The 21,386-nt window shown below is 36.3% G+C and overlaps 1 protein-coding gene across 1 annotated transcript in view; it reads right to left on the minus strand.

Annotated features, from left to right (window-relative positions):
- Nucleotides 1–2,173: 2,173 nt before the first annotated feature.
- CCDC12 (coiled-coil domain containing 12) overlaps nucleotides 2,174–21,386 on the minus strand; it is a 72,098-nt gene continuing 52,885 nt past the window's right edge. The window contains exons 3-7 of the mRNA XM_003762934.3: nucleotides 11,112–11,191; nucleotides 8,791–8,852; nucleotides 8,389–8,423; nucleotides 3,024–3,100; nucleotides 2,174–2,441 (exon numbers count right to left, since the gene is read on the minus strand). Of these exons, the coding sequence (XP_003762982.1) occupies nucleotides 2,374–2,441; nucleotides 3,024–3,100; nucleotides 8,389–8,423; nucleotides 8,791–8,852; nucleotides 11,112–11,191 (322 nt within the window). The 3' untranslated portion in view covers nucleotides 2,174–2,373. The remainder of the gene's footprint in view (nucleotides 2,442–3,023; nucleotides 3,101–8,388; nucleotides 8,424–8,790; nucleotides 8,853–11,111; nucleotides 11,192–21,386) is intronic.

Below are 21,386 nucleotides of genomic sequence, written 5' to 3' on the forward strand. Positions count from 1 at the left end.
AGTTTCTTCATATACCTCTACTAAAACAACTGATCACAAGAGAATAAAGAGTCATAAGGGGCAGCCAGGTGAAGAGATGGGTAAATCACCAGCCCTGGAGTGAAAAGGACCCAAGTTTAAATCTATCCTCACACACTCCCTAGCTATGTGATCCTGGGTAAGACATTTAAGCCCAATTACCTCCCCACTCACCCACCTCCCAAAAAAGCAGAAATAACAATTTAGCTGTCTTCTATTAAATCAGGCATTAAAGAGATTTCCAAAAATATATCAAACAGTGTCACTCTTCTCAATTTTTTTTGTTTTGAAAAATGATCTTTTTTTCCTTTTTTCACACAAAAATGTTAATACAAAATGGCATTTTAAAATTAATTAATAGTTGAAAACTTTGTTTTGGCTTCTATTAAATATTGACAGCTATAAATCACATAACCAAAAGCACTTTGAGATGTTCAAGAATTATTAAGATTCGTAAAGGAGTCCTGAAACCAAAAATTTTGAAACTGTTGGGTCCCTTTCAACTCTAAATCTGTTTTAGTTCAACTATCTTTTCCAAAGTACAGCACAGAAATAAAGGACTTTGAACAAAGGACTAATCAATAAACAAGAATTTATTAAGTACCTGTTTGTGCCAGAAATTATAGACACAAATATAAAAGGGAGAGCCCCTGCCCTCAAGCCATTGTACTAGGAACAGTCAACACAACCTGGAAAAGGGAAGCAGAAATGCTCAGAGTCAGAGGCACAGGGACCCAAGTAGAGCTCCATCTACTTGGATGGATTTACTCCATAGAATAAATTTTATAATCTCTCTAGTGGCAATAATATGCTTCCTGAAAAAGAGGTAGAAAGGCAGGAAGAGAAGGCTATGGGTCATTTTCTCAGAGGCAGAAGAGATGAGAAGATTATCTATCTTGCTGTTTAAGCTCTAGTGGATGGCTAGACGGGAAGCACCAAATGATCTGGTTCAATTCAACAGCTTAAAATAATTAACATTTATTGTTCTTCAGATGTTGCCTAAAGGAGTTACATGAGCCAGATCTGGGGTAGACTACAAAGCTAGGGCTCACCAGCTTTTTTAGGTCAGTTTTTTCCACTATTTGTCCTATTCCACTTTGAACTCTTCAGAGTTGTCTAGAACTGCTCCCTGCTCCACAAAAACACTTCTATGGATCTACCTTGAGTTTCCATTGGGACTTTTCCTTTGAATTGGAAAAAGACAACTTATTCTGCTGCCTTTACTTCCATTTTAGTACTTGGAGTACTAAAATGTACTCCAAGATGCACTCAGGTGGGCATTAAAAGAAGTACTGTAGTGGTGGTCACTCTGGGGACTAAGACTGAGGGTGGGCCTTTGTCCCTGGCCTAGAAGGATGGTCTTAAGAATTGGAAGACATGACATAAGGGGCATTAGTAGGCCTTTCAAACTCAGAAGTGCCTGATCTGACCTGAACTGGCCTCCCTTCCTCACTAGCCTAATTTTTCAAAAATTGTCATTCCCTGGTTTAGACAAAAAGGTAGCCCACATCAAGATTATTCCAACCCATTTAGATTTATGATTAGATGAAATAATAACAATATGTGTCCCAGAGGCATAATAAGGCATTGGCAGAATAAGTGGGTTATACTGGGTCATGACAAGCATTTCAGTTTCATTGGGTCTGCCTTTATTTCTAAAAAAAAAAAAAACTAGTAAAAGTCCAAAATACATATACCTATACATATTTACATATTATACATAACAGTGCTTCTTCCTGCCTTACCATCACCCTCTTCCTACTTGTCCAGAATTAGGTTGCCAACTGGCCAGCATTTGATCATCTTGGCTGATATTTTATCAGAGAAACTTGCTGCTGTCACTAAAGACTGCAGTTAACCATTTGTAATATATCACATGGAACTCTGAATGCTAATTGAACTATAACTTTCTCACTTTATTTTTTTTTATTTAAAGAAAAATATGCCAATATGGAAATGTTTTGCATGATTTTACATGTATAACTAACTTAAAAATTTTGAAAGAATATTAAAAATAAAAAATGTTTTTTAAAAACTAAAATAAAAATGTAATATGCTATCATGTAAATTGATAGAAAATGTTAGTTAACATGGTGATAACAGCAGAAAAGCTTTCACTGAGGTATCATGTTTTAAGGCTTTTTTTAAAAAAAAGTTTAGATTGTGGTAATCATAAACCAGCCAACTCAAGCCACACCTCTAAAATGTACTCCAAGATGTACTCAGGTGGGCATTAAAAGAAGTACTGTAGTGGTGGTCACTCTGGGAACTAAGACTGAGGGTGGGTCTTTGTCCCTGGCCTAGAAGGATCAGTTCACATGCTGAATTGTGGCCAAGAGCTGAGCAGAAGCTGCTTTAATCTGAGTCACTGTCTTCTGGCTTTGCAGATTCCAGGTCACCTTCTTGGCCTCTAAGTCTTTCTCCTACAAGGAAAGAGACAGTTTAGAAGGGCTGTAAAATGAAGGCTTCACAAAGATTGTCTATTAAATGACATTTTTGGCTTAATAGACTCATTAAATGAATCCATTCTGGGCTGAGTAAGTCTAAAAGTCTTTGTCCAAAGCCAAATGTATTGCAAGGGATGGGCTCTGAGAGTAGAAGGGCGCAGGACTTACTCTATTCCAGGCTTAAAAGTTGTATGTCATACCATCTGGGTCATGAGAAACTAATTCAGTGGGAACATTAAATGGAATGACAGAACTTCGGGTCTGATTCTGGCCACTTGGCTACGTTACTTAGGACAAGTGGCTTAACTTTTATGGACTTCAAAATATAAGATCCAGGGACAATGATCTTTAAGGCCCCTCAATTCTAAATCTGTGATCCTAATCAATGCCAGCTTCAAAATGGTTGCTGAAACTAGGAAAAGGACACCATCACATCGTAGAATTTGAGAGACCAAAACAATACCCTCTAGAATCTGTCTTGGGCTCAGGGGAAATCTAATGCTTCTTTAACTTGTTTCTGACAATTCACTAGTTGACACCAGAGGTCAAGATGCTTACGGATTAGTTCAGCAATAGCTCTCTGTGTCCTCTTCTCCAATTTTTCCAATTTTTTAGCTACATCTCTTTTTAAGTCCCTGGAAATGAGAAAAAAGAATAAGAACAGATAAGTATTTTAAACATGAACTGATCCACAAAAGACTGAGGGTATTTTAATAGATCAGGACTGGGAAGGGGCATTTTCAAGCAGAAGAGACAACACAAACATACATACACAGGAACAAAAAAAAAAAAAAAAAATGCTAAAGGTAGGATTTAAATGTAGGTACTCTTGATTTCAAGTCTAGAATTCCAGCTTCTATGCTATCCTATTTCTCAAAATATGTTGTTTGAACATATCCTGCAGATGGACTATGAGCTAGGCCCATAAATGAAGAGTAGAATTATAACAGCTAACAGGTTACAAAGAACTTTGGATTAGAATAGATTTAGGAAATTTCAGAATGCTTTAAATAACCATTATCTCCTTGAAATAAAGATTTATTTACACATTTATTTATAACATCAACATTCTCATAGGGATGCTGCAATGGCTAGGGAACATGGAGCATCCAAAGAATTAAAAGTTGAAGATCACTCAAAAAACAATGGATACATTTTCAGTAGATTTGTGTAGTCTAACGTTTACTGCCAATAAAGAACCACAGGAGAAGCAACATTAAATATATAATCAAAGAAATAACTGATAAAGAAAGGAGTCATGATGGAGAGTAATGGTTAACTAGCAAAAAGCCCCGGGCACTGCAATCAAAAGATACAGAGAAAAGTCTGTAAACATTGATGAAACTTTTGGAAGATTCACAAAAGGACATACATGGATGGAAAGAGAGCACAGGATTATGGTACGATAAATGGGTTGCAATCTGAACCAAAAGAAGGAGTATCCTCATCAAGATCACAGTTCCAGTAAAGTTGAGTAAATAATAAGTAAAGAAAATTGAGTATGGATAGCTTTCTAAAAGAGAAATATTTTTCTTAGATAGGCATCATTTGAAAATGTTTATTGGCAAAAAGAACAAGTGCAGAAAAAGATCTGACATAAGAGGAAAAGAGTACAGAAAACAAGTATGGGGGAGGTGGGAGAGCAGAAGAGAGAGTGATTGATAAACTTAGATCTTCAGGGAACATGTCTTACAGTTCAACAGAGAATCACATATCCCAATTTTACCTCACAGACTGATGAAGTAAGATATTCCTTCTCTTCTAATCAGAATCTGCACTCGAAAAAAAGGATCTAAAACTAATTCACATTAAAATAAAAATAATAAAGGGTTATCTCTAAGCTGTGCTACTATTATCTCTTTTGCAAAGTCAAGTGTCTTTAACAATACCACTATATATACTCTAAAAGTGCATGTTGTTTGGCGTGGAAGAAATCAACAGAGTTTAACAAAAAAGTTGTTTCATCACAAACAGGGCCATCCTTATTAATTATGGTAAGGATTTTACTCCCATTTTACAGGTGGATAAACTGAGGCAGAGAGAAATTAAATGATTTGCCCAGAGTTATATATACAACTAATAAAAATCTAAGGCCCGAGTTGAATTACAGGCCCAATGCTCTATCTGCCATACCAACAGCTGCCTCACGGTGGGGATAGTCCCACATGCAATAGCAAGAAAACTTGGGCAGGTAATCTATGGAACCTTTTACTCTGAAATCAAACCAAAACTAAGCCTTAAAGGAATGTTATGGCTTTATTCATTCCTTCAGTAGGTCAATAGTCAACCATGAATACAAGGCTAAAACAAAATGGAATATGCTAACTATATGAAAGTAACGGAAACAGAAATGGTACTTTAAGAATTCAGAATTAAAGTCTTATTTTCAGCCGGGGGGATAAGATTTCATGGAATAGATAGTATTTGAACTCTTGGAAAGGATTCAAACAGATAAAGGCTAGGGGTGAGAGGATATCAAAGTAATTTTCTCCCAGATACAAAGTAAAGAAAATTACTATCAAGAAAACATAACACAGCCTTTGACTAGAAAAGAGGCCTTTGAGATGAAGGAATGATATAAGGACACTAGGATAGAGAAGACAGTCTCACCCTTTGTTGTAGTGTGGGAGGACAAGGACACAACATGGCCCAACAAGCTGTTGAGCACATGACTTCTGCCCACTACAAGAGAAGTATGTGCCCCAAAGTCAAAATCTCATGCTGTACCAAGTGAGAAGGCACTAGGTCCTTCCTGGGCAGTCCTTTTTCTGGAGGAACCATAGCACTTCTCATAACCACTTGGGACAACAGATTTCTGCCTGTGACACAGATGCCAACTAAAGAGAAAAAGATGCAGAGTCTATTAATTATCACCTCTGCATTCAATTCTCACTATATTTAATTGCCCTACCACCTGCATTATGAATTATTTATCTCCTGGGTTTTTTAACAGACATAGCTTTTTCTTTGTCTGTTGCCTGCATTTACTTTCAAAAGTCTGTTCCAAACTCAGTGCCTCCAGTAAGTTTTCTGAAGACCAATCCTATCTAATTACCCAGCAAACCCTTAGCACTAATAGAAACTGTTATATTTCTTACTGCATTTGTGCATGTCTCTCATATAGTTTTAAGTAAGTTTCATAGATGCCTCACCTATATCAGATCAAGAACTCCTCAAGGATAAGGATCTGGTAACTCCTCTCAAATTGGGATCTCTGCTTCCTCAAAAAAGTTGCCAAAACAGTGCACAGACAAGCAAAAAAATGCTTATTCATCAAGGAATGGTACTATTTACTAACCACCATAGGATCAAATGCATGTGAAATCTCATCTGCAATTCCCATGTATTCACATGCAAAAAAAAAAAAAACTGCAACAGAAGAACAAACACTACATCTGTAGTCAGAGGCCTGGGTTCAAATCCAAGCTCTGCTACTTACTATCTACGTGACCTCTCTGAACCTCATTTTCCTCACCGGTAATATGGGAATAATACTTGTAATATCTACTCCACAGGACTATGATGAGGCTCAAAAGAGATACTGGTTGTCAAGGCCCTACCCACATGAAGGTTATCTATGTGTGATCAGCTGTGGCTGTTAGTGATGGAGCAGTTTTATGGGTCCTTCAACTCTCTTTTGCAGTCTAAACACAAGGTGTTTGCCAGACTGTTTCTTCCTGAGTAGACAGCCAGGTCAAATGCTCCTGAGTCTGCGTCTCATCTAGAAGTTATCTCCCAAATATAAATTTTATGGTCTATTAAATTCTATAGATTGCTCAACAACAACCACCAAAAAAAAAAAAATTGGAATGGTCCCCGAGATCATAAAATCCAAGTATCTTTTTTTATGGAGTGGGGAGAAGTAATTTGCAGGTAAGTAACAGAATCAAAAGTCAAATCCAAGTCTTTTAACTCCAAGTCTAGCACTCTTTTCACTACTATTAGTTGGAACTGGCTATCCAGTAATCAAGAACATTTTTTTTTTTAATCTAGGCTCCTGTAGGGTAAATTCAGTAATGAGGTGGTAAGAGAAAGTAGCCTAAGTCACTGTCCTTTCAAGGATCCATTAGTAGTCTAGTGGTTTCTGGAGGAAGTTCTTCCAAAACACTGAGGAGGAAAGACTAGAAGCCGCAGAAGTCAAAGACTTATGGCTAAACAAGAACACAGAGCAGATGCACATTTTCTAATTCATCTCATTTAACTGCTGTTCTACCTAACTCCTCTTCTTCAAAGAAGATGGATTTGCCAGAAGTCAGGAGCTATTCCCAGGTTTACAAAGAACCAAGGAGAGATTAACAATTAACTGTTTTCATTCCGAACGGATACCTTCAAATTCTTGGCAATAGTAGAATATATAGGCCAAAGAGCAGAACTCAAAATTCAGGTTGTATTTACTTATAGAGAAGACATAGAGGTCTCAAACTCTCAATCTATAAAGAAGGAAGAATAAGTCCTATGCTTTCATACCTTATAGAGAGATGATGAGAACAAATGATATAACATTTTAAAATGCTTTGAGTTATTTTTAAAATTAACTTATAAACATAAAATCTTATTCATAACTAGAGAAAGCACTGTGGAGTCTAAATAAAGATCAAAGCATACTATTTTCACTTTTTGTGCTTTTTCTTTCTTGTGGCTTTTCCCTTTTGTTCTTTTTTTCACAACATGACTAATGTGGGAATATGTTTAATATTGTACATATACAGTCTATATCAGATTGTTTGCCAGTTTGGAGAGGGAAGGAAGGAGGAAGGAAAAAAATGGAAATCAAAATCTGATAAAAGTAAATGTCAAAAACTATATTTACATATAATAGGGAAAAATAATATACTGTTGGGTAAAAAACAAAAAGAACTGATGGATTTGGAAAAAAAAATAAACAAAAGCTTGTAAAAAACCTTAAAATTTCCCCTTTTCTGAAAATAAACTTTTAGGAATTTTTCTTACAAAGTCAAACCATAGGCAGACTGACACTAGGTCAATGTTCTAGCCAGTTCTGTCTCTCCCCTTCTGGGCTTGATAACGAAGGAACTTAGTAGACGTGGTCTTGTGTTGTCTTCCTTCACACTGGACATCTCTCTAGCCAAGCCTCTTTGAAGAAGATATCCTGGGCTTTAGAAGACCTTTTTCAGAATCTGGTCATCAGAGCCTTTGGTGAGAGGCAGTTGACCTTAAGATCCTTCTTCTTCCACTTTGTCTTAAGAGAATGTTTAAAGTATGCCTGATGTTGAGAGTCTTACAAAGTCTTCCATAATGAGAAAAAGGTCTTTCTGTTCCATTCCAGAATGGGTGGGGAAACAGAAGGCAGACCAGAAAGGCACTGTCTGAATCTATTCTGGCCAACATTCTTACCCTGAGAATTGGCTAAAGCAGTCATGAAAAGATCTGTCTGTTCAGGACATAAAAGAAATTAGAACTATTTTCTCTTCTATTATTATTGCAATTCAACTCTTTGCAGGCAGTTAGGAGAGAGAGGGGATCAACAAAAGTAGTCGTTGGGAGTGACCAAAGGAGTTTTTGGTTGCTACTGAGTTCTTTTTTGCCAGGATACCCAAAATTTCAGCTAAACTGAATTTTGGAGAATAACGTAAGGCAACTTCAACCATGCTTTTTTGACAAAGGTACTATCAATTCAAATCATGAATGAAAATTAGCATGGAAAAGACATACATGGTTGAGCTGGTACAATGGGAAAAATGCTAGATTAGAAAAAAGAAGGATCCAAATCCTGACTTTCACCCTTAATAATCAAATAAATATGGGCCAATTTCATCTTGCTAAACCTTCACCTCATAGGATTATGAAAAAGAAATATCTTGACTAATGTAAAGCTCCATGGGAATAGGTGTAGTTAGTATAGGAAAACAGTAAGGGGGCTCTTTGTGTCAAGGAAAAAATGTCTATGGGCAGCAACACTTACCAGTCTGGCTTTCTGGGAGCAAGGTTGGCCAAATCCTAGGGAAAAAGGAACATAATGTCAACAGAATCAGAGTCCAGACAAAAGAGAATGCAGGGGCATACTGGTCAAGGGCAGGAAATCCACATGGTTTCCCTGGACTCTATTCTGTCCAAAAAGAGATCCTCCAACGACTTCCTCATGATTATAATCAATTATTCCACTACATAAATTTGGTAAATAATTAACCACTTGGGTATGCTCATAAAAGCAGATGAATATTGACTATTGCCACACTAAATGCTAAGTTCAAGGAAGGAGGACTTGTACCAGTTTAACTCGATTGTTCAGTGCTCACAGAGGGGCCCTGATAAAGGGGAAGGGAAGGAATGGGGAGAGAAGAGAATTATCATTTAATAAACATACCACTTCCTCAATAATGGGCTCGGGCTTCGCGGCTTCCAGCTGATCTTTGACTTTCTCTTCCACTAGAAGGAGCAAGAAAACCATTCAGAGGAAAGGCAGTGACCCAGACAGAAAAGCAGAGCCAGGAAGCCCAGGAAGAGGCTGCCGCAGCCATCAGCAAACCCCTTCCCCTTCCCCTGTCTCTTCCCCTTCTCTCCCTCCTCTGACCCATAGCCTTCCCATGTATTTAACTGCCATGTGTTCAATGGTAGGGGACAGGGGCATCCCCTTCAATGTATCCTGTGCCAAGGAAGTCATCTATCTCAACTGGGGGTTGCATGTCACTGTCCCGTCCTAGGCTTCAGTGCCACACACCAGGAGCTATCAAGAGTTTCTCCTTCTTCCCAAGCTTGGACTGTGCTAGCACAGCTCCACGGTGAAAGCTACAACTGGTACAAAAGGTCAAATAAAACACTAAACTGAGAGTCAGAGGGATTCCAACCTCAAGTCTGTGACCTACCTCCTATGCAATCTATAACCTCTCATCCTAACTATCTTCATCTGCAAAGTAGGAGCGATAACAGCAAAGGTTCGAACCAGATAGGGAAAGCATGGGTAACAGAACTCCACTGGCTCTAAACATTTATTCAGTGCAATCTCCATTTGGTTTCCTACCAATTAAGTCTTACAAAATATGGAAGCTGCCTCACAACAAGCCAAAGGATAAAAAAATCCAATGAGAAGTCCATGGGTAGAGAGAGGAGGGCACAAAAGGGGTCAAGGGAGACATTAATTTTTGAGAAAGTGTAAGACTTGTGTTTTTATTACAGGAGATTTTCTTTCTCTTTTTCTTCTTCTTCTTTTTTTTAAATGCAGGGAGATGCAGGAAGAAAATAGCAGTAATGAAGCAAAAAAAAAAAAAAGAATAGTTATTGGAATACTTTTTAAAGTATACATTAAAAAAAACTTTTAAAAAAAACAACTGGTATGAAACAGTTTCACAGTTCATATAAAAATGCTGCCCCCTTCTTTTGGTGTTTACAATCAGAATTTTTAAAAGACTTTTTAATGAAAGAGTTGCACTAGATAGCTTTTAAGGGACATTTCATCTCTAAAACCAATATTTACAAAGTTCCTTCAAACTCTAAATTTTATGATCCTAAAACTGATGTTTCAGCTAACAATCATCGGGCACTTCATTGGATTTGTGATGTTACTAATGTGGGCACTCCTTATAATAATACAAACAGAAACCTATCCAGACCTCTTTCTCTAGTACTAAGTTTTGTCCATGTCTTTTCATATATACTAGATAAAATGTGTTAAGGATCACTCTCTCAAAATGTCTTTAAACTTTACATGGCTATTGTATACTATACTATATGAACTATTCAATTATTACCATCCTTGCTAAACGTTTAGTCACTTCTTTTTATGTTCCTACGGCTCATGGATGACACCTTTTATGACACTTATCCATGCTAGTAGCAATGATAACATCATTGCTTATCTATGCCCACCATGTGTCTTCCCACTGTTGTTGCAGTCAAGGCCATCACCATCATCACCTATAGCTCTTTAAGATTGGCAGAGTTCACTGCTTAGGATTAATAGAGGAACACAGTAACCAAAGAGGACTGCAACAGCACTGGAAACCCACTGGCCAATAGTACAGTGATTATGAGAAAACAGAGGGCATGACACTCATAGCCTAACTCCCAGTATTTTTAATCATCTTCACTGCTTGGAACTTTCTCACACCTCTTACCATCTAGCTTCTTTTAAGTCTTGGTCAAAGTCCCCACTTTCTGCAAGAAGTCATGCCCAACCTTCCTTAATCTTAGTTCCTTTCTTGTCTGGGATTATCTCCAATTTATCCTATACGTATCTTAGATGTACTCAGTTGTCTGGATGTTATCTTCTTATTAGGATGTGAGCTCTATTTTTACTATTAAATGGCTTGTAATATGCATTTTTAAGAAGTGTTATCAATTCAATGAAAGAAATAGAAAGAGGAGACCTGCTAAGACTTGTTCCCATCTAGCACTGGCTAAAAAATTTAAGTAATTTATGGGACTACTTTGATCTTTTTTTTTCTACTCATCATCTCAAATAGATCAAATTCCTCAAACCAGTGAATCAATAAACATTCATTATACACCTAGTATGTACCAAGTAATATGGAAAACATGGGAATACAAAAGAGCATGGGAAAGGTACCATTTGAGGCTATTAACTTTTCCCAATCAAACTAAAGCAATATTATGGAGTTGTTTTCCCCTTTTCTCTACCCTTTCTTTTTTTCAATCAATCCCATTCATCTCTTACAGACAATATCCTACCTGAGGCTGGTTTGGCCTGAGGCACCTTCCTCTTCTTTAGTTCCTCATCCTCAGGAACATAGTTCCTCAGTTTGAGTTCCCTGTGGAATCAATCACAAAGAAAGACTATGTTAAAACTTTTAGTATTCTTTTACAAAATCTTCAGAATCTGGAATTCAAAACCTTGGAAAAGACCACTGTTCTAAAGTATCATCAGGACAAAAGAGACCAGGAAGAAGCAGTCACATTAAGAGGAGAACCAGGAAAGTTTGAAACTTCAAAAGATGAAACTTCAAGGAAAAGAAAGTAATCAATAATATCAAAAGTTGAAGAGGTGAAGAAGGACAAGGATTGAGAAAAGGTTATCAGATTTGACAATTAAGACATCACTATTTACTTTGGAGAGAGCTGGAATGACAAGGTCAGAAGTCAAAATACAGAGGTAAGAGTGAGAAAGAAAAAAGGGAAAGCACCTATTGTTGAGGGCCTTCTAAAATTTAGTCACTGAAGGAAGGGGATGCATGGATGCAGGAATGGATGGATGAAAATGAGGATTTGGGGGTAATGGGGAGACCATGGACATATTTGTAGGCAGTAAAGACAGAAAGATATTGAAGATAAATGAGAAGATATGTAGGGATAATAGAGGGAGCAATCTGCTAGAGAAGACAAGAAAAAAAGGGATCACTTGTGTATAAAGAAAGATTCATCTTGGCAAAGGCCATAACTTTACATGAGACATAGATGAAGGAGGAGATAGTGGCAGAAGACACCTGATTTATGTCAAATGAAAAAGAGGGGAGAAGAAGGATCAATCTGTTAGCAAATTTTCTCAATTTTTTTTTTTTCAGTAAAATAAGAGGCAATGGTCTCAGCTTTGAGGATGGGGAGAAGGAAGCTATATGAAGTTTGAGGGAGGAATAAAAAGGTTTAGGAAAACCCACTGTGGATTTAAATCAAACTTAAATTTACTTTTTTGTCATTTCTATCTATTATACCTAATTTTGACCTCTAGGCTATGATAGCTATACAATTATAAAATTATAAAAAATTATAAAATCAGTTCTTAAATTGTGTATGTTAAAACATATTCAAATGGGATGAAGAATCAATCAGGGAAACAAATGGATTGCCCTGTCACAGTGAGGGTCCAGTTGAGATTATGTAACAAACTTATAGGAGATACAGGAAGCACAATTTTGTGACTTTTTCCTATAGCTTCATTTGGCAAAGCATACATAGGAGTGAAGACAGCAGATGGTGAGAGTATTCCAAAGTTAATATTTGGCAGGGCAAGATCTTCAACAAAATAAAGAAGCAAAAGAATGGAAGGAAGAAGATAGCATAGAGCTGAACTAGTTCACCAGAAAGTCAAGATGGGGAACAGAAGAAAGCATAACCACTGCATGGAGTATAGTCTGGGAGAGAACCGAGGAATCAAGAAAATAAATGTCACAATGAGGATTAAGAAAGGATTTACGGTTGTGAGTTAGAGGAAGAGGTAGAAATGACAACTGATTGTGAGCAGATAAAATTTCAGAGTTCATGAACATAGAAGTAGAACATTTGTGGTGATGGCAAAACCAAGGGTATAATCATTTCTGTGTATAGCTAAGGTTAAATGGAAGACTAGGTTGTGGGAAATTAGTTAACTGAAGAACTATATAGTTAAGGTGTTAGAGGGAGCATAAATATCTATGTTGAGGTATTCTAATATGAGAGCAGGAGTTGAAGAGACTATGAGTCAAGCACTGAAATCATTGAAGAAAGAAAGGGAACATCCTGGAAGTTAGTAAACAACAGCTATCAAAATTCTGACTGGTTTATAGATATAGATTTAGTGAAACTCAGAGAAGTTACTATGTGATGATGACAGAAAGTGATCTTGGAAATGACAATGGATTTTTCTATCCCATTCATTTCTTTAGTCAATTTTTTCATAGATACTTAAAAGATAAACCCTCGTCCAGATTACGACAGATTAATAAAGCTTTCTTGTATTAATAAGGTTAAAATTCAGAAATGGGACCTCAGTTGATTAACTGATAAAAGTGAAAAGAAAGTTCTTAACTAACCTAGGGACAGCTAGGTGGTGCAGTAGATAGAGTACCAGCTCCAGAATCAGGAGGACCTGAGTTCAAATTTGGCCTTAAACATTTGACACTAGCTATATAAACCTGGGCAAGTCACTTAACCCCAATTGCCTCGCAAAAACAAAAAATCCAATTTAGGCAAAGGTTGGCAAAGGCAAAAGCTCACCAAACATACCAAAGGACAATAGTTTTAGCAGGGTTTAGCAGGGTTTTCCCCCTTCTACTAAGCATAAACCACAGTGGCTGTGGGAAATTTAAAATAGTCACTCTTTGCTGGACTGAATCTAATAGGACATTCCACGTATCTGCTACTCATCAGGGTACTCTTTGAGACTGAAGGTTAGCCTGTGTCTAAAAATCAATGTCTCTGAAGCTTGCTCAGAAGTGGTCTCAATATAAAATGTGCCCCTTCAAAAATAAAAACACAGAACAAGATCAGTCAACAAATATTTCTTAAACATCTACTATATTCTAGGCACAATGCTAATAAGTTAAGTAGTAAGGATAGAAAAAGAGGCAAAAAGTAGTTCCTGTGCTCAAGGAGCTTAGAATCTCATGGAGGAGATAACATGCAAACAAAAATATACAAAGTTATATACAGGATAAACAGAAAATAATTAATAGAAGATAGGCACCAGAATTCAGAAAAGCTGGGCAAGGCTTTCTGTAGAAGATTGGATTTTAGCTGGAACTTAAAGGAAACCAAAGAAGCAGTCAGAGTGGAAGAGAGAAAGCATTTCAGGCATGGAGGACAGCTAGAGAAAATGCCTGAAGCAGAGAGATGGAATGCCTAGTTCATAGGAGACCAGTATCACTGGATTGGGAAGTATGGTATAAGAAGATCCAGATAAAGGGTGCTGGGTTAGAAAAAGATCTGAATGCCAAGTAGAGCATTGTGCATTTCTTTCTAGAGGCAACAGGAAACCACTAGAGTTTACTGAGGGGGGAGGAAGGGTGCTAACATGACTGGACCTGTACTTCAGGAAACTCTCTTTCATAGCTGAACAGAGAATGGACTGCTGTGGGGCAAGACTTGAGAAGGAAGGACCCACCAGAAGGCTACTGCAGTAATTAAGGCATGAACACCCTCAACAGGGTGAGAAGGGAAGGGGTTCTGGAGATGTTGCCAAATGAAACTGACAGGTCTTGGCAAATGGGGAGGGGAGGCACAGGCTGAGATAGTGAAGACTTCAGAATGATTCCTAGGTTGCCTCTACAGGACGGAGAGCTGGAGAAGGGCAAGACATGGAAGGACAGATAAGGAGTTCTATTTTAGACATGTTGAGCTTAAGATATCTGCTGGACCTTTAGTTCAAAATGTCTAAAAGGCAGCTAGAGATTTGAGATTGGAAATCAGCAGAAACATTGCAACAGGAAAGGTAGATCTGAGAGTCCATACAGAGATATGGGACGTCCAGGATGTCGTCCTGAGGGACACCTACAGTTAGTGTGTTTGATCTAGAGAGAATCCAACTAAAGAGACTGAGGAGTGGTCACACAGATAAGAGCAAAATCAGAAAAGATTCTAGAGAGAAGAAAGTATCAAGGAAGAGAGACGGACTAACAGTGTCAAAGGCAGAAAATAAGGATTGAGAAAAGGCCCATTGGATTTGGCAACTAGGAGATCAATAGAGAGAGCTGTTTTAATGGAATGATAAATTCAAAAGCCAGACTGGGGAGAGAAAAATGGAGGCAGCACCTGTTTGTAGATGGTCTCTTAAAGGATTTTAGCTATGATGGGCAGAAGAAATACAGGATGCAAGTTAGCTGGGATGGAAGGGTCAAGTGTGGGGTTTTTTTAAGATGAAAAATCTCAGTCAGAGTAACTATTTTAAATTCCTCACAGTCACTGCTGTTTATGCCAAATGAATGAAAACTGTTCTTTGAAAACCCTGGAAGCACAAAGGCAGCAACTCAAGGCTATTTCTGTTGACCTAAGCCAGGGGCACAAAAACGGAAATACAAGAAGCCAAATCTCTTAGAAATTCATATACTCTTTGATCCAAAACATCTCCAAAAGGCAGAGGGGCAGAGAAGTTACATAATGCATTCTAAATCATAGAAATCTATGTGGTAAAGGAGAAAAGAGATGGATTTGGAGTAAGAACTCATTTGAGTTCCTAACACTTGCAAGAATTTGGGGAAACCATCTGACCTTTTTCATCAATAAAATGAAAATTCTGCCCTATGTCCAAATCTTGAATCTTTCAAAAGAGGCCTCTTCCTCAACAGTATGTGTGTTTCCTCCTCTCAATCTCCTCATATTTTCTCCATTATGGTTATGAAGCCTTCTTGGGAGAAAGCTAGAGGTGTTGTTTTATGGTATGTACTAATGAAAAGTACTGGCCTGAGTGCCACAATATCAGGATTCTATTCCCAGAACTGATTCAAGGTATGACCTACAGAGTAGTCGCTAATAATTTCTCTGGGTCTCAGCTGCTTAATCCCTAAAATGAGTGGCCTGAAGTAGTTGAATTCCAAGGTCTTATCACAGAGTCTATAATTCTACAATATGAGGTCCTATTATACCTGGAACACAGAAAAAAAAATCACCTGTCAATGATTCTTGACTATTTCTCAAAATTCTCATTTAATAACAGTAATTACTTCACAGAGGTGCTTCAATAATCAAATGAGATAGTATATGTAAAGCACTTCATAAATTTTAAGGTATTATATAATTAGCCATTATTGTTATTATCATTATTACTATTATTCCCACTTTCTAATGGTGTAATGGTATTTCTGGAAGTCAATCTGGAAATGCTCCATGGATGCCAAATTACAAGAATGTTTTTAAGAGGCTATGATGTCAGAACAAGCCTCTAATAGTCTCCATTTTCTTTGTTCTTATTTCCCTAAACTGGTTAGTCAGATAGTTTTGCTGCAAAGGAAACACAAAGCCTCATGTATTCCAAGTTTAACATTTCATCAATAATAACAAAATGGTTCTTTGAATGACCATTAGTTACCACTGCACAAAACAGTGGTTTGGTTTTGGTTCAGTTTACTGAATATTCAGGCAAGGAAACTAAGAAGTCGTTGATCACACCACACCCTCTGGTTTGTATTATTTTTAAGTCTTCTCCTACACTGCTGACACAGTATTTCCTGAGAAACCACCCAAGGGGTAAGGCACTCTATAAATCAAACCACAGAAATAGGCACTACCCACTCCTAATCCTAGAAGGTGGTATTCAAAACGTCCCAACTCTGAATCCTGGTTTTGTCCACTGAATACCCACCACCATCATGGAACGCTTATCTGCTTTCTCTACTCAACTCAGCAGAAGTCTTAAATTCTCACCAAATGGAATCTGAAGAGGTCAATTAATTAATCAATAAACATGTATTAATTGCTGATTGTGTGCCCCAGGCCCTATTCTAGGCCTAAAAAAAAAAAAAGGCAAAAACGAAGTAGTCCTAGCTTTCAAAGAGCTTCAATTTTATGGAGGAGGGAGACAACATGTATACACATAAACAAATATAAACTACGTAAGATAAAGAGAAGACAGATGTTTTGTGGAGAGGGTACTAGCAGCTAAAAATCAGGAAAGACTTCATTCATGTAAACATTCCAGCACTTCACCAATTTTGAAGGAAACTACAAAGATACTACAAAGCAGAGGTAAGGAAGGATTCATTGAGGCATGGGAAGCAGCTAATACAAAGGTTTGGCAACAGCAAAGGGAATTCTAGAATAAGAGTTTAGTTGGACAAGGGTAGAGGAATAACATATAATAATAAGAAGAAGAAAAGGTTGGAGAAATCAAACACATATATTCACAGGACCATAATTCAAATTAGGTAACTTCCCAGTATCCTCTTTTCTATATACACTAAGTAAACACCACTTATTGTACATAGTAACAGCAAGATTGTATGATAATCAACTACGACAGACTTGGCTCTTCTCAGACTTAGTTCAGTGATCCAAAACAATTCTAATAGACTTGGGATACAAAATGCTATCCACATCCAGAAAAAGAAGTATGAAGACTGAATGTGGATCGAAGCATATTATTTTCACCTTTTTGTGTTGTTTTTTCTTTCTCATGGTTTTTCTCTTTTTTGATTTTTCTTTTACAATATAACTAATATAGAAATATGTTTAAAATTACTGTACATATATATTCTATATCAGATGCTTGCTGATATAGGGGGAAGGGAAGGAAGAGAGGAAGAAAAATTGGGGAAATATTTGTGGCAGCCCTTTTCATAGTGGCAAGATGCAGGAAACTGAGTGGATGCCCATCAGTTGTGGAATGGCTGAATAAGTTATGGTATGTGAATGTTATGGAAAATTATTGTTCTACAAGAAATGATCGGCAGTAATGAACAGAACCAGCTACACCCAGTGAAAGAACACTGAGAAATGAGTGTGGACCACAGCACAGCATTTCCACTCTTTTTCTGTTATTGTTTGCTTGCATTTTTGTTTTTCTTCTTAGGTTATTTTTACCTTCTTTCTAAATCCGATTTGTCATATGCAGCAAGATAACTGTAGAAATATGTATACATATATTGTATTTAAAATATTTAACATCTATGGAACTATTTACCATCTAGGGGAGGGAGTGGAGGGAAAGAGGGGAAAAGTTGGAACAGAAGTTTTTGTAAGGGTCAATGTTGAAAAATTACCCATGCATATGTTTTGTCAATAAAAAGCTATAATTAAAAAAAAGAAAAAAAATCTATCTAAGACTATAATTGCACAGGGGAAAAAAAAAAAGAAAGAAAGAAATGATCAGCAGGATGATTTCAGAAAGACCTGGGGAGACTTACATGAACTGATAATAAGTGAAATGAGTAGAACCAAGAGATCATTGTACATGGCAATAAGACGTGATGATCAATTCTGATAGATGTGGCTCTTTTCAACAATGAAGTGATTCAGATCAGTTCCAATAGACTTGGAAGAGGGAGAAAGATGCCATCTGCATCCAGAAAGAGGATTATGGGGACTGAATGTGGATCACAACATAGTATTTTTTTTGTTGTTTGTTTGCTTGTGTTTTTTTTTCTCTCTCATTTTTTCCCTTTTTGATCTGATTTTTCTTGTGCAGCATGATAAATGTGGAAATATATATAGAGAAGAATTGCACATGTTTAACATATATTGGATTATTTGTTGTCTAAGAGAAGAGGAGAAGAAAGGGAGAAAAATTTGGTACATAAGGTTTTGCAAGGATGAATACTGAAAACTATTTTTGCATATATTTTGAAAATACAAAGCTATTAAAAAAATTTAACTAAATAAAAAAATTTTGAAACTCAAAATTCTTATAAAAGTAAATGCTGAAAAACTATATTTAGGTGAAATTTAAAAAAATAAAATACTATTAAGTAGAAAAAGAAAGATTCTACTTTTTAAAATTTATTTTTAAAAATATTTTTAAAGTTAGTTATTTATATAATTGAGGTTCACAATTTCACATGTAATTTTTTTTCTATTCCACTTTGTATGTTCACATAAAGGTACACAAATTCATTTTTTTTTCTGTTCTACTTAAAAATAAGCGATTTTCAACATCTGTAAAGTTCAGAATTTTTAAAAAAAATATTTAGACACAAGAATTCTAACACAATGCAAAGCCCAATCAAAATCCAGAAGACTGGTGAAATATATTTTCAGAACACTTGTTGGAGAGGTGATAGGTTATAAATACAGAATGATATTTTCATATTTTCAGATATGAACAATATAAAATAAATGTATTTCTCTGACAAAAGAAGTTGAAGGCAGTAATAGGAATACCAAAAAATTAAAACTAAAAAAGAGGAGAGGGGAGGAAAAGAAAAGGAAGGTGGTGTCAATAAATTTTTTTTTACAATATTTAGAAAAGAACAGAAGGAATTTCAGAAGGAAGCACAAACAAACATGGCTATAATGTCCATAATTTTTAACCCAGAGATTCCAGTTAGCCATATATTCAAGATCACTCAACAAAAAGAAAGGCTATTAAACTGAATGTTTACAGTAGCACTTTTTGTGGTAACAAAAAACAGGAAACAAAATAGATACTTGTCAAATGGAAAATAGTTAACTAAATAGAGGTACATTACATGAATGTAATAGAATACAACTGTGCTGTGAGAAATGACAAACAAGAATACAAATTAGTATGAAAAGACCTCCATGAATCAATGCAAAGTGAAGTAAGCAGAATCAAAAAAATATAATAATGATCATCTACAATGTAAATAGAATGAATAACAATAAGGAATAAGCAAAAATTAATTTTGCAAATTACCAAAATCAAGCTTGGTTCAAAGAGGTATGAAAAAAATCCTTCTTCCCACTCCTCTGAATAGGGGAGGAGTACAAAGTTTGCTATATCAGAGTATACAGATTTTTGACACGTTAGGTTTTTTTTTATGTATTACTGGATTTTACTAAATTTTTTCTCTTCCCATTTTTCCTTTTTTAAAAACTCCTTTATTACATGAACAAATAAGCAAAAATGTCAATAAAAATATATTTTTAAAATGCACAGAAGATAGCAGAAGGCAGTTCAGAAAGGTCACAGATCAACATGGCAGTGCTGATACTATTAAGTCTGATAAAAACTTGTAAAAAATAAAAAAGTAGTACATAATGGATTCATATTTCCATATAAATTTATTTATAACTGGTTCATAATAATTTTTTTAGACTTCCAGTTTCTCCTATGGATCTTCCCCTTGCACCTACCACAACCCTTTTCACCGTCCTAACCCGCTCATCTGTTGCTCTTTTACAGGTAGACTCTAAAAGGCAAATGAGACAGAAATAAGCATGTGCACAATTAGGAGGAAAAAAATCAAAAATAAAAGTTCTTATCTGATCTCAATGACTCAAAGTTACACATCCCTCATTACCCTGACTCTTCTCACACAACTGCTCAACCTTGATGAAATGCTCCACACCCCAAAATAGAGCAATGTTTACCCTAAAGAATCGTGCACCTTCCCAGATTTTCTCCTTTTCTGCACAGACAGAAACCCTGAAGTCAAAACAAGCTCCTTTAGAAACATCAAAGTCATTTTGGCTATAAGCCAGTCAGATTTTCATAGCCCCTCCTTTGAGCCTTTTCATAGTTCAAGTAAGTAGGAGAAGGTAAAACTTAAACTAGGAAGATTTTTGTCTTGAAAATAAAGGAGCTAAGACATTTATACTGAAACACAGCATTGTAAAATACTTATTTTTGATAAATTATGTCTTTTAATCATCCTTCCTATGACTGCTCCCTAATCTGTAAACCAGATAACAAAGATAAGGGTAAGATAGATGCACATTATCATTTTTATTTCTACAGCTATCACCGGATTGGTCTTTCTTCTATCTGACAAGCTTTCTTCTATAATGTGACTTTTGTCCTTTCTGACTCCCATCCAGTTTAATTCCTAAATAGGAAGCTAAACTAAAGAACAGAACAAGAATAAGTCAATTTGTCCTTTCTGTTATCTCAGGGAGACAAAAAGTAGTAAGGACTAAGGATAGGTGATAAGGTTTAGCTGGAGGATTGTAAATGAACTAAGTTATCTGATCCAAAACTCTATTAGTAGGGGAAAATGAACCAAGTAATCTACTCTGCAAATTCTACTCCCATTCTCCTATTCTTCTTAATCACCAAAATTTCTAGCAATTAGAAAAACTTCTTATCAGATGTCAATAAGAATAGGCTGCCTAGGAAGGTAATGTTCTCTTACTGGAGGCCTTCAAGCAAAAAGGCTGAATATCCTTTTAAAGGGATATTATAAAAATAGACTGCACTAGATGATTTCTGACGTTCTGTGACTGTTAGACCAGTCATGTGAAAATTCAAAGCAACAAGTAAATCAAATATGTCAAATCAAGAATTAACACCTTAAAATCAGAATGTTATTAACTTAAGAGTCATATTTGCTAAGGGGGTGTAATATCGACCTGTTTGCTGCTCCTGTAGGCAGTTGCCAAGAAAAGGATCATGAAACAGCTTGTAACAATCAATAAAATTCCAGTTCCCAGGAAGTAATAAGCTATATTCTACAAATAGCTGTTTTGGGACATTAGAGCTTACAGTCATTGTCCCAAGTGGGAAAAAAAAAAAAAATCAATGAAACTGGATTACTCAATAGAAGAAAAAAAATTTTAAATAATCTCCAAAATACAATAGCTTCAGAACGTTGGCTGTCTCACCTGTCTTACATATGCTAAGTAAGTATGTACTAGAAAAGCCAA

This window comes from Sarcophilus harrisii, chromosome 1, assembly GCF_902635505.1.
Source record: "Sarcophilus harrisii chromosome 1, mSarHar1.11, whole genome shotgun sequence".
NCBI classification, from domain to species: domain Eukaryota; kingdom Metazoa; phylum Chordata; class Mammalia; order Dasyuromorphia; family Dasyuridae; genus Sarcophilus; species Sarcophilus harrisii.